The sequence below is a fragment of the Betta splendens genome, chromosome 11 (assembly GCF_900634795.4).
Source record: "Betta splendens chromosome 11, fBetSpl5.4, whole genome shotgun sequence".
Lineage (NCBI taxonomy): Eukaryota > Metazoa > Chordata > Actinopteri > Anabantiformes > Osphronemidae > Betta > Betta splendens.
The window spans coordinates 16,088,577-16,100,739 of NC_040891.2; the positions used below are offsets into that span (position 1 = coordinate 16,088,577).

Sequence of the window (12,163 nt, forward strand, 5' to 3'; positions counted from 1 at the left end):
CTGTAGAGCATCCAAATCAAAATCAGACTTAAAGTTAATAAGATTTTAATTTATTACTTTAATGAACTATTGTTAAACTTTAGAATAATTAAAGCTGTAAAATAATTCAGATGATATGATCACTAATATGAAATATAATAATGTGATAATTAGCTTGTTCCCCCTCTTTGTGAACAAACGATCATTTTCAAAACAAATGTTGATATTAATGGTTTATAAGTCATCAGTAAATGTCTTTACAAATATCAACGGAGCCTTTGATGCAGGCAGGCGTGTACACGGTGGTTGTGGTGTTTTCAACCAGACTCCGCTGTGAGTTCTGGAGTCACACCATTAGACAAAGCACTGGTCTGAGTTTGGCATCGAGCGCACTGAGCTACTGACCTCCTGCGGACAGAGGATTATGATAAGGAGGCTATAAGAGGACACAGTCAGAGTCCTTGTCTCGTCTTCTGGTTGTCTGTGACCCCTGACCTCTGACCTGCAAACAACACATGTTAACCTGAGGTGTTTTTTATTGTTAGCGTCCTCCTGTATATTAACAGTTCTAAACTGAATGTTTCTGAGTTGGTTCTTGAATTTAACATTTGTGTAGATGTTGACAGTAACTGTCAACACTGCATTTATTCACTGCTGGGTTCTGCACATTCTTTGATGTTTGACTCTGACGAGAAGCTTTAACATTAAGTTAGTGTTTTGATTATTATTGTTGGTGTCTGCCTCATCTGTCTGTTACCTGCTGCGTCGGCTGAACTGATCCTTGCTGCTGCTGCTGCTGCTGCTGATGATACTCCTCCTGCTGAAGCTGACGGGCCAGCTCCAGGTCACTGAGGGGCCCTGGGCTCCTGCCCTGCTGCTGCTGCAGGGACACCGCCACCAGGTAGTCCTGAAAGGATCAACAGGACCAATTAGCAGCTTGTTACCGCCTCAATCTAAGCTTCCTTCAGTCTGTCTCACCTGGTCGATCTGTCTCTGCTGCTCCTGAGTGGAGGGGGGCAAGGTGGAGGAGGGTGGGGCTCTCTGAGGAGGATGACACAGCCTGAAGTCGGAGTCACAGAAGTTCCCATCGCCCTCAACGTTATGAAGAGACTCCCAGACCAAACCCTCTTCCTGCAGGAAACCCTGGTCTGTGACCAGCAGGTAGAGGTGGCCCTGAGGGCGGAGAGTGGCATTAGACTGGGAGTTGGTGGGGCAGCTAGAGAAGGCATCAGTGTGAGTTTGTACCTTGTGTTTGATCATAGTGCTGAAGTGGTTGTTCCTGAAGAACACAGAGATCTCTCCCTCTTTAACTGTCGTGTTGAGCTCACACAGACCGTGATACGACAGCTGAGTTGCTGTTGACTCCAGGAACTGTTCCGCCACCAAACCTGAAACAAAACGAGAACAGGAGGCACCGAAGCAACAAGGCTTCATTTGGCATAAAGAATAGAAAAACGTTTATGCTAAATAACTAAAGACTGTCTGCTCATACTTGTTATATTTATTGTATATTATATTATCTCCCAAGATAAAGCAGCTTCAAGCAGCTAAACCAGCCCACCCACAACTGGTTCACCTCTGGACATTCTCCACCAATAACACAAACATGAATCCACAGAAACTGAGGATTTTTCTCTTGTTATTCAGGTTTTGCTACTCCCACAATTGACACACACATCATATGAGTTGTACAGAGAAGCAGCATTTTCCGTCACCACACATTAAAATCACTGATTATGAATTTCACCAGTGAACTACAAACACAGTGAATGTTCAGTCAGGCGCAGCATCTCCATCGTGTAACACACCTTCACTGACTCGACTGCTGTCAGAAGAGTGTTTGAAGTCAATGATTTTCTCCACCAGTTGGTTGTAACTCAGTTTTCCGACAGAAGCCACCATCTCTGGACTCTAACACAAGAGGGAAGATGTATTAAAGACTAATTGACCTCATGAAGTCACCTACATCACCACAGGAGCTGGAGACTAAAACCTGCACATCAAACTCAGCTGCTTTGAAACTGGGATTAGTCTCCATAAAGTGTAAGTTCCTTTGTTTGGTAGTAAGGCAAACATAAATAATGACCGCTTTCTATCAACAGAAGTTGATAAACAGAACAATAAACTAAGCCTAAACATGAGCTGAGAACTAGAATTAGGATTTGAATCCTTTTAAATGCAGAAACCCTGTTTGAATTTAAAAAATAATAAAAGTTTTTCTTCACATTGTGTGAGCTGCTTTACCTGGGGGTCGACCAGCCAGCCGTGATACAACGGGATGTCCAGCAAGTCAAACACAATGCACTCTGGTGTGTATTCAAAGTCGGTGACTCCAGTGAAACGTACGTTAACATCCAGCCCTGTAGACAGTTTGGGGAGCACGGCCATGGCATCGCTCATGTTCTGAAAACACAGCGCCCGTCACTACAAACTAAAGTCTGGACACCTTCGCTGATGATTCAGTGAGGCAGCTTCTTCTGTCTATACCTGTTGGAAGTTGAGCTCCATTCCATCTGCCTTTTCTCTGGGCGTGACCGACAACACACACTCTCCTACACACACACACACACACACACACACACACACACACACACACACACACACACACACACACACACACACACACACACACACACACACACACACACACACACACACACACACACACACACACACACACGATTTTATTTTCACAGCTGATGGTAGGTGACACAATGAACCCCTTTATGAAGTGAGTGTGTGACCTTACCCAGGTGAGCCATCAGGTCCTCAGTGGTGACGACTTCAGTCTGAGCAGGAAGTTTAGCCTGAAAACACAAATACAGAGATACCACACACTAGAACAGGAACTAAATCCAAAACATGGTCATATCACTGCCTCACACCCAGTAAGAGGCATATTTCAAAAATCCTTTAAACATACCTCACAATACTTCTAATAGCTGCTCTGAATCTTATAAGGCAGTATTTAGTAACAACACGCTCGAGCAAATGAAAACTACACAAATGATTCGAAGCAAGCTTGCAGCTTCCTGCAAAATCAGACGGATGTAGTGTTGTCAGTATCTGCTTGTGTTACTAGAGGCAAAAGTTCGGTCCAGTTTGATCCACCACCACACACCACAATCCCAACGTCATGGTGTGTTTTTACCTTCCAGCGCAGGAACAGTGTGTTCATGATGGCCAGCAGGGGGCAGGGTCCATTCTCACTCTGGGTGATGATGGGAGTCTTTTTCTCTTTCCACGTGATCCACTTCACCAGGTAATACGCAGGCATGGATGGACCAGGCTCAGCACTCACAGCAGGACCAGCGCCATCTGTGGATGCAAGGACAGACACAGGGAGCAAGCTGAATATATATTATGAGGACTTTTATTCTAGAAGCATTACACAGAACAATAACTTAATTTAAAATAACCACTTGAGCCATTTTCCTACTAGCTACGTCTTTATTCTTCAAGCGGCTGTAGAGAAAAACACTTTCTCACTTTCTCTCTCAGGGGTTTACCTGCCAGTTCAGTTTATCTTAAGGAAATTCGGTTGCATTTCGGTTCGGTTCCATTCAGTGCAGCAGCTTCTATGAGCATATCACTGAGGTCAACGCTTTTATTCAACGTTCACCCATTTCCCCTGTCTGACCGAATTTCCTTAAGATAAACTGAACTGGCAGGTAAACCCCTGAGAGAGAAAGTGAGAAAGTGTTTTTCTCTACAGCCGCTTGAAGAATAAAGATGTAGATTTTTACCAACTTTTGTTGAACTAAGTGACATCAGATCAGTTGATTAAAATCTTCCCTCTCTTCACTGCCAGGTCTCACCTGCGACCCCTCGGGTCTCGTCATCCTTCAGACTTGGGACCTCGGTTGACGGAGAGGGACAGTCTGCACCAAGAGCAGAGTAGGATGAAGACAGACCCATGTCCACATCCATAGAATTCCCTGTGGCTGTGACCCCATCTGACAGCTCCAGGCTGGGGATGGAGAAGGATGCAGAGTCTGTAGACTCCTGCTGGTCCTCTGAGCCACCAGCTAGAGATGAGCTCTCCCCCAGGTCCAGATCCAGACCTGTCAGACAGACAGAAACCACAGTTCAGTTAAGCTCTGAGCGAACATGAAGAAAAGATCTAAACACAGTTTGTGTCTTTTCCTTTGCCAAATCACATTCCACAGCAGCAATGGCAGATTCTTAACTTCCTGAACCTTAACCAGCTGCAACCTTCTCACAAATCACTTTCACAGTAAACACATTTACTACATGCTAGTACAATTGGTAAGTACTGTACTTTTAGTTTTACAGTTGTTACTTTATATATTTTAACTACATTTCAAGTTTAACTTCACAACCTTGACCCGACAGACAAAATAAAACAATGATAACACCTGCAGGTGTCAGATCATTTGACTCTTTTCGTCTATTTAGCTGATTATTCTCATTTGCCTTTATCGTTTGAGGTTCATTTAAATAAAACTATCCTCCCTGGTTTCTTGTCACATTTCAGGTCAAAAACTTCAGGTTCAATGAAGCAAGTAAAACCTGTTTTGATGACTATGCAATCACTTCGTTAGGGACTAAGTCATCCTGCTTCTCATTTTCTTTGCCAGGGGAGCCTGGTCTGGGCTTACCCGGGTCTCCCTCCTGTTCTCCGGTCTTGATGTGCCTGGCTAACTCAGATTCTTCTTCTGTGGTTATCGTCCTAGTCTCAGGTGTTAGTGACGATGACTCTGGGGATGTGGCCTTCTCCTCCTTTTGAAGACTACCAGTGCTGCCGCTATGAACTTCAATGCCAACATTCGACTTTGTCCAGCCCTGCCCGGTTGTCATGGTTACATGCAATTCTTTAGAGGTTTCTGTGCTGAAGGGTGGTTCCTCTGTGCTGTGTTGGATGAGTATCTCTGTTGTCGCTGTTGCCTCAGAGCTGGACTCCGCCATCATCAGCTGAACAAATACGTGCTTCTTACACACAAGTAACAAATGTTAAAAAACATTAAAAACTGAGGCTGTCATAAACAAACTCAACCTCAGAGTTGATGTGCAATTTGGTCAGAAGCAGCTGTAGTTTGAATAGGACACAGGTAATCTCGTCCTCAATCCATCAGGGTGCCCTCGACAAAACAAATACACCTTCTTATCGGTCATTTAACGTGATATTTCCAGTGCTGGTCAAATCCTTCGTCCCGAACAAAACTGGTTAGAAAGCAGAAAAGAAAAACACAAAGTCGGTCAGTCAGATAAAGCCTTCACTGTTTGATAGGGACGAATGATCGTGGTGATGACGTCAGAGCGGAGGAGAAAGAAATAAAAACGCTGAACTAAAGATGCTATTCCGCTATGAACAGTAAGTAGCAATAACTAATGCCAGCACAACAGTGAAGCAGGTTCATATTCACTTACAAGTAAAAAGGAACAAACGACAAAAAGCCACACACATTTTAGTGTGTCTTCACACTAAAATGTCCCATGTGAACAGTACCTAGTTGTGAGCCTGAGTCACTGGTGACAGTGTGTTTGTGTGTTAATGTTGAAAGACTGCCACAAATATACAGTTACACACACACAGCTGTGACCTGAAACAGAACAGTATTCACTAATCACCCTGCTGCTCTGTCTGTGTCTGTTGGGAGTTCAAGCCTCGGTTTAACTTTATTAAAAACAGTGCAGTGAGGCAAAGTGTGAAACGGTGTGTATCCGTTCAACAAACAGTGTGTGTGGGTAAACAGATCAGTCATTAGTCAAAGCAGCTTTTTAGGTTTCGCACAGCACTGCTGAGTCAGGGAAGGACCTCACAATAACTCACAGTAAAACTTGTACGTACTCGCGCTGAACGAATTATGCGGACTCTAGTCCTCCACAGCGACGTCTCCTCAGCAGAACCTTGACGGAACCACCTCCACGAAGCGGACGGCTCAGTCTTAAGCAGCTTTCAGACAAGCACAACTCCCTGAAGCTAGCTTAAATCAGTTAGCAAGTAAGCGCCCGTTCCACAAACGCAACGAGTCGGCCCGAGAAAAAGCTGAGAAATTCGCCTCTGAGTCAGAACCAGCAGTGGGTCTGATGAGATGCTGCTCACCGACACCAGGATCAGTCGTGTGAAATCTGCGGTGACTGGGGCACCGACCAAGCATGCTAGCTGTTTACGTCCCACTCCTCTCACAGGCCCCGCCTACTAAATGACAACGCTGTAATGTCCAGTCAACTTTAACGTCTGCGTTAGCCATTAGCTGACTAGCTAGCGTCAAAACTTTTAGTTTTAACATTCACCGCAATAACAGAACTACTAAATAAACATTCGTTGCAATAGGTAATACATTCGTGTATCAATAGAAACAAAACAATCTGTACCTAACACTGTGTCACAAGCTGAGCTTTAGAGTTTGCTTGCTAGCAGGCGGCTATCCTCCAGAACCCACACATACGGAGACTTAAGCAGAGTACACCCGTATTTAACGGCCCAGTAACACGGAACCAGAGCATTGAAGCCCTTAAAGTTGTAAGGAGAACTGTATCGATTCGGTCCACATATTACAGCCAACCAGCTAATGTCTGTAACACAAATCTACTTGTTACAACATGTCGGTACATTAACTTGTCCACGTTTATCATAAGTATATTGAACTGAACATAGAAAGGCAACACAACCGATACGCTCGGCATCTTTACAGGCCCCGAGCGTCAGCTCCATTTATTCATTACTATTATTATCGTTATTATTATCACGTTATTGTGTTACCTTTTCGGTTCTGCCTCAGATCAACGCGCATGCGCCTTGAAGCTTCAGACTGCTTCTGCCAATGAGTTTCTGGAAGATTAATCTTTTGTAGTTGCGTCTTTTGTCCATACAGGTAGATGTGAACTATTTAACAATGTGACTTAGATTATTTATTAATAAAAAACGTGGGGACATTTCCTCAGGCTTTTACCTCTTTCATTTTATTGTGCTTAATTACTCTAATACTAGTGAATATGAAATAAAACTTAAAATTACATAAAATTACCCCTAATACTAATTGATTTAGGTTTTACAGATACATTTTCTATTTCACAAACCTTTATTCATCTTGTGCATTGTACAAAAGAAAAAAAGATTTTTGTAAATAGAAACAAATTAGTGTTTAATTCACTAAGACGTTCAAATTGAAACAGAAGTTTGTGGGAAATGTTGTGTTCGTCATGAGATGCTGTGCCTCTGGCTGATGGCTGTTCCTGGAGGTCATCAAGCATTTGGTTATCAAATGGTGGAGGTTTCACTGTGGTGACCTCGGGAACATTGTTAAGGAAGTAAAGGGTGGTTTACTGCACTCATATATCAAAGAATAGTCAACACCTCATGTGGGGGTTTGTAACAGGATATAAATACAGGCCTTGTGTCCTCAGTTCTTCAGTGGATACTTTAAACATAGTAAGATGTGCCTTACGTCTTAGATGTACTGTAATTGTGATCCACTCTGTGTCAACATGATGGTTTATCACACTGATGATCTCCGGTTGATTTCTTTATAAGATTTCCACAACAAGCTAAATGAGACTGAAAAGTAATAAAGCAATATTCAGACATCATCTGGAGAATAATTACTACCGGGACTGTGTAGATGTCCCCTCCTGAACACCGCCTCCCGTCAGGTCTCTAATTCACACTGTAATTATATCTTATATCGCGTGTGCCAAACCCTAGAAACACAAAGACACTGAGGAACCAGACTAGATTCTGATCCCGGGTTCGATGAATGTGGTTTTGAAGGTGTGGAGGTGTTTGTCAGAGGAAACTCTGTAGAAGGACAGGGTCCTAGCAGGACCAAACACTGATACTCTGCTGGATGGTACCAGACTGGTTTCTCTGCTTTTGTGACAGACCTAGTAATGTTGTTCAGAGCAGCTCAGACTCTAGGACTGATCATTTCTTCTAAACCAACAGTCGTAACTGTTTCCTTTCCTTGTGGTTCTTCTGTAACTCACTGATCTATCATTTTTTCCTCTGAACTCAACCTACCAGTAACAGCGACCAGTCACAACATTTCTACCTAACAGCTGAGACCAGTAGTCAAATCAGTCTGGGTGATCTGAATAGGACTGATGAAGAACACATTTTAGACAAACTTGATTGAAATCCCCTGCAACAACAATAGAGACTGCTGCTGCCTGCTGAAGTTGTCGTAGAGTTATGCTAACGTTAGCATCCGATGGCAGCAGAAATTTAAAGCAGGATCCAGCAGATCCACTGCCAGTGGATCCCTGCTGATGAGCCAGAGTTCAGGAACTACAGGTCATCAACACAGACTTACTGGCTGTGAAATGGGCCAGTGTGGTGATCTGGAGAGGAGGCTTCCTACACATCAGCCATCTAGGATTTGCAGCTTTAGTACAACTTAGAGGACCTGGACCTGGACCTGCAACTGGATCCAGATCCTCCTCTGTGGTTGTTTATATTTTTTAGTGGAAGCTCAGATAGATGTTCAGAAGATGAGCAGCTGTGATGCACCTCTGCCTCACGCCACAGCAGGAAGCCAGCCACCGCTGCAGTATCCCATCATAACACGTTTCGAAAGGTGGAGGTTTTGTTCCTCACAGAGTCACAGTAAGTCCAGATCCCATGTACTACTGGGATCTCTGACCCTTAGGTCCAGTGTGTGCTGCTGGTGTGCACATTAAACCTCTGATGATGAACTCCAGCAGACCTCAGACTGCCTCCATTGCGATCAGAGGTGTGGCGCTGCTGATATCAGCTGGGTTGCTTTCATCATCCTGGCTTAGAGTTGGGTCTGAAGAGCAGACAGAGCTGAGGCCAACGCAGACCAAGAAACAACTCAGACAACAGCAACACTTACCTTTGACGTTTAGCAAGATGTTCCGAGTCATCAGAACCCGTCCAGCTCTGCTCACAGTGCAGATGTAGGTGCCAGCATCAAACAGCGTTGGGTCCTTCAGTGTCAGACTCAGGACTTTATTCTCCAGTTTCACTGTGGTGCGGTTCCTGTAGAACCAGTCCAGTTTGTCTGGAAGGCTGGAGTCGATCTGGTGCGTGTGGACAATCATGGGCCAGGGTTCACTGCGGGTCCACTCCACCAAGGCATCATGGGGAGGTTGGACCTTGGTTCTACAGGACAGCACAACAGACTCGTCCCCCTCCACCGCCACCACATGGGGAACTGAGAAGAACACACCACGTCACAACACAATGACAAGACTATGACCTCTGACCCGAATCACCGGCACTGACCTCTGACTTGGAGCCTCACGTGTGTCTTCTGCTGGGCTCGTCCATTGTTGATGGTGCAGGTGTAGAATCCGCTGTCATGGGGCTGGGGCTGTTTGAGGGTCAGACTGAGGTCTCCGGTTTGTACAGGTTCTTCTGTCATCTTTGTGCGATTAGCGTAAACATGGTTCTGTTTGTCAGGCCAATCTTTCTGGTTCTGATACAGGTGGACTACCATGGGCCTGAGCCCAAAGCGGGTCCACGCCACAGTGAAGTCTGGCGACAGGTTGGAGCTGGTTCTAAACGGCAGCAGGACTGAGTCGGCGCCAGCGCTTACTTCCACTTTGGGAACTGGGAAGAAAACAAATAAGGGGTTCCGGTTCAGTTTGGTTAGTGTCTCTCTGGGTCCACTGGTTCCACCATTACAATGTAACAGACAGAAGTGAAGCGCTCTCGTTGTTGGAACCATTTGTTTTGCTGCAGCCACAACAAGAACCAACGACAACTGTGGTTCCGAGAATGAAGTTCTAACTAAAGGGTGAGAACATACCTTTCGTAAAGTTCTGCCACAAATAAAGAGCTGAACCTCCGCCAGCAACAAGTCCAAGACCCAGCAGAACCATCAGAACCGTGGCCCAGGCTGGGAACTTTTCTGTGGACGACAGACATGTGAGTGTGAGCGGTGAAGCTGTGGATGTGCGTGTGAAGCACTAACCCTTGACCAAACGCAGCTCCACCTTCTGCCTCAGCACGTCTCCCTCTCTGTACACACTGCACACGTATTCTCCACTATCTCGCTCTGTGGGGAACCTCAGCGTCACGCCCAGGTCCCCGCTCCTCAGCAGGTCCGCCTTCATCTCTGTGCGGCTGCAGAACTGCTCGTCCTGCTGTTGGCGCCGATCGCTGCTGTTGGGGAAGACGTGGACGATCATGGGTTTGGGGTCGGAGCGCGTCCATTCCACCCTGGTGCCCTTGGGCAGGGGAGGCGGGGACTCACAGGGCAGCTGGACAGACTGAGATCCCTGCTCCACCTTCACTTCCACCTTGGACACTGGCAGAACAACAGCAGGTAAATGTCTTGAGCTACAGTGGCTGGAGCTCAGTGTGTCAGATGCAGATCCAGAAGTTAAACGCTTGTAACTAACAGCACTGACTCTGACCTTTGACCTTCAGCTGTATGTTCCTTAGTCTCAATTGTTCCTTCCTCTTGCTGATGACACAGGAGTAGTTCCCGCTATCAGACGCTTGTGGATTTCTCAGACTGAGGCTCAGGTCCCCAGGTTCTGCCTCACCTGACGCCATCGCTGTTCGGCCGCTGAACCGCTGGTTCTGGTTGTCCAGCTCGTCTCGGCCCTCGTACCACTGGTGGACGGTTGTGGGACTGAGGTCGTAGCGGTCCCACATCACTGTGGTGTCCTCGAGTACAAAGGAAACCCTGCAGGGCAGCAGGACAGACCGGGCCCCTTCGTACACCTCCACCTGCACGGCCGGAGCTCGCTGAGAGCCTGGACGACAGATACACTCATCTTTGGCTCAGGCTCATTTACAGTGAGTTTATTTCTTAACAAGAACTTCAGTGAGTATGAGAATAAAAGTCCTCTCTTGGCCTCGGATGAACGCCAATGTCAGACGTGTGTCAGCAGATGTTGCCATTTAAATACCAGGTTCAACACAACTGCTTCATTTGGACGCTTCAGAGTTGCCGCTTTACAAAAGTCACTTTAAAAGCTGCATCAGCATCAAACATCATCGCATCCGTGTATCGTACATGTGGAGCTAAATGTTGAGGTAGCTTCCCAAGACAGGAACTCCTGACCGGCTTACAATAGAAGGAAGTAGTTAGATGGGTCGAGCTTACCGTCCAGGACAGCAAGAAACAGCAGCAACAGCTTCATCTTCTGGGAAGACAAACACCACACAGCTCTAAACCAGCCAGAACCAGTGCCCCAGTACAACCCGGACCCACAGACCCACATTCACCCCGCGGAACCAAAGTACTCTTGGAACCACTTTCACTTTAGACAGTTTCCAGTGAAGTAGCTGCTGGAATGTGAACGATCAGGATGAACTATGACGTCACTGCAGTACATGTGTCTACTGTTAGTACTACTTCGGTACTAGTATTACTATGATAAGAGAGGCAGACAGATGGACGGAGAAAAAGACAAACAAACAGACAGATGGACGAACAGACAGACGGGCAGGAGGGGTGGATGGCTTGATAACAGACAGACAGACAGACAGACAGACAGACAGACAGACAGACAGACAGACAGACAGACAGACAGACAGACAGACGAACGGACGGACGGACGGACGGATAGGCAGGCAGGCAGACAGACAGACAGACAGACAGACAGACGGGCGGGCAGCCGGGTGGACAGACAGACAGGCAGGCAGGCAGGATGACGGACGGGCAGATGGCTGGATGACAGACAGTAAGACAAATGGATGGACAGACATGAGGTCAGACAGATGAATGGACAGGGGGACGGGAAAAGGAACGGGTGGACAGACAGACAGACGGATGGACGGACGGACAGACAGACGGACAGGTGGACAGACAGACAGACAGGCAGACAGACAGGCAGACAGACAGGAGGAGGGGTGGATGGCTGGATGACAGACAGTAAGAGAGACGGACGGACAGACATGAGGACAAACGGACAGACGGACAGACGGACAGACAGACAGACAGACAGACAGACAGACAGACAGACAGACAGGCAGGCAGGCAGGCAGGCAGACAGGCAGGCAGGCAGACAGGCAGGCAGACAGGCAGGCAGGATGACGGACGGGCAGATGGCTGGATGACAGACAGTAAGACAAATGGATGGACAGACATGAGGTCGGACAGATGCATGGGCAGGTGGACGGTATTAGGAACCGGACCGGAGGACCGGAGAACAGACAGATTGATAGACAGACCTAAGGGCGGACAGACGGGAGGACTGACAGGCAGACACATGGACGGACACAGGGTGACTCAGGAATCAA

At 46.6% G+C, this 12,163-nt stretch overlaps 2 protein-coding genes across 7 annotated transcripts; both read right to left on the minus strand.

Moving 5' to 3' along the window:
- Positions 1-28: 28 nt before the first annotated feature.
- On the minus strand, positions 29-6,854 carry mindy1 (MINDY lysine 48 deubiquitinase 1). 5 transcript variants are annotated; one of them, XM_029167795.3, is made up of 13 exons: positions 5,792-6,146; positions 4,997-5,163; positions 4,602-4,914; positions 3,798-4,043; positions 3,131-3,297; positions 2,729-2,786; positions 2,467-2,531; positions 2,224-2,382; positions 1,788-1,890; positions 1,225-1,367; positions 958-1,152; positions 737-886; positions 29-481 (listed from the first exon to the last, which is right to left on the minus strand). In XM_029167795.3, exons 3-13 carry the CDS (start codon positions 4,909-4,911, stop codon positions 416-418), a joined length of 1,662 nt encoding a protein of 553 aa, XP_029023628.1. In that variant the 5' UTR covers positions 4,912-4,914; positions 4,997-5,163; positions 5,792-6,146; the 3' UTR covers positions 29-415. The 5 variants fall into 5 exon arrangements, with proteins under 5 accessions (XP_029023628.1, XP_029023624.1, XP_029023627.1 ...); XM_029167791.3 differs by lacking the exon at positions 5,792-6,146 and adding an exon at positions 6,707-6,854 and having other exon boundaries at positions 4,602-5,163; XM_029167794.3 differs by lacking the exon at positions 5,792-6,146 and adding an exon at positions 6,319-6,474 and having other exon boundaries at positions 4,602-5,163.
- Positions 6,855-7,002: 148 nt separating this feature from the next.
- On the minus strand, positions 7,003-11,201 carry LOC114866115 (uncharacterized). 2 transcript variants are annotated; one of them, XM_055512738.1, is made up of 7 exons: positions 11,025-11,201; positions 10,459-10,671; positions 9,882-10,217; positions 9,717-9,818; positions 9,191-9,517; positions 8,799-9,119; positions 7,003-8,732 (listed from the first exon to the last, which is right to left on the minus strand). In XM_055512738.1, exons 1-7 carry the CDS (start codon positions 11,140-11,142, stop codon positions 8,650-8,652), a joined length of 1,500 nt encoding a protein of 499 aa, XP_055368713.1. In that variant the 5' UTR covers positions 11,143-11,201; the 3' UTR covers positions 7,003-8,649. The 2 variants fall into 2 exon arrangements, with proteins under 2 accessions (XP_055368713.1, XP_055368712.1); XM_055512737.1 differs by having other exon boundaries at positions 10,327-10,671.
- Between the last annotated feature and the right edge of the window lie 962 nt (positions 11,202-12,163).

Coding starts and splice junctions, on each gene's coding strand:
- mindy1 (XM_029167791.3), bottom strand. CDS start 4,911: ATGATGGCGGAGTCCAGCTCTGAGGCAACAGCGACAACAGAGATACTC. Junction 2,787..3,130: donor CACTGTTCCTGCGCTGGAAG/GTAAAAACACAC, acceptor TTGTGTTTTCAG/GCTAAACTTCCTGCTCAGAC. Junction 482..736: donor CAGTTCAGCCGACGCAGCAG/GTAACAGACAGA, acceptor TGTTGTTTGCAG/GTCAGAGGTCAGGGGTCACA.
- LOC114866115 (XM_055512737.1), bottom strand. CDS start 11,142: ATGTGGGTCTGTGGGTCCGGGTTGTACTGGGGCACTGGTTCTGGCTGG. Junction 10,672..11,024: donor GTTTCTTGCTGTCCTGGACG/GTAAGCTCGACC, acceptor TCTGTCGTCCAG/GCTCTCAGCGAGCTCCGGCC. Junction 9,819..9,881: donor GGAGCTGCGTTTGGTCAAGG/GTTAGTGCTTCA, acceptor TGTCGTCCACAG/AAAAGTTCCCAGCCTGGGCC.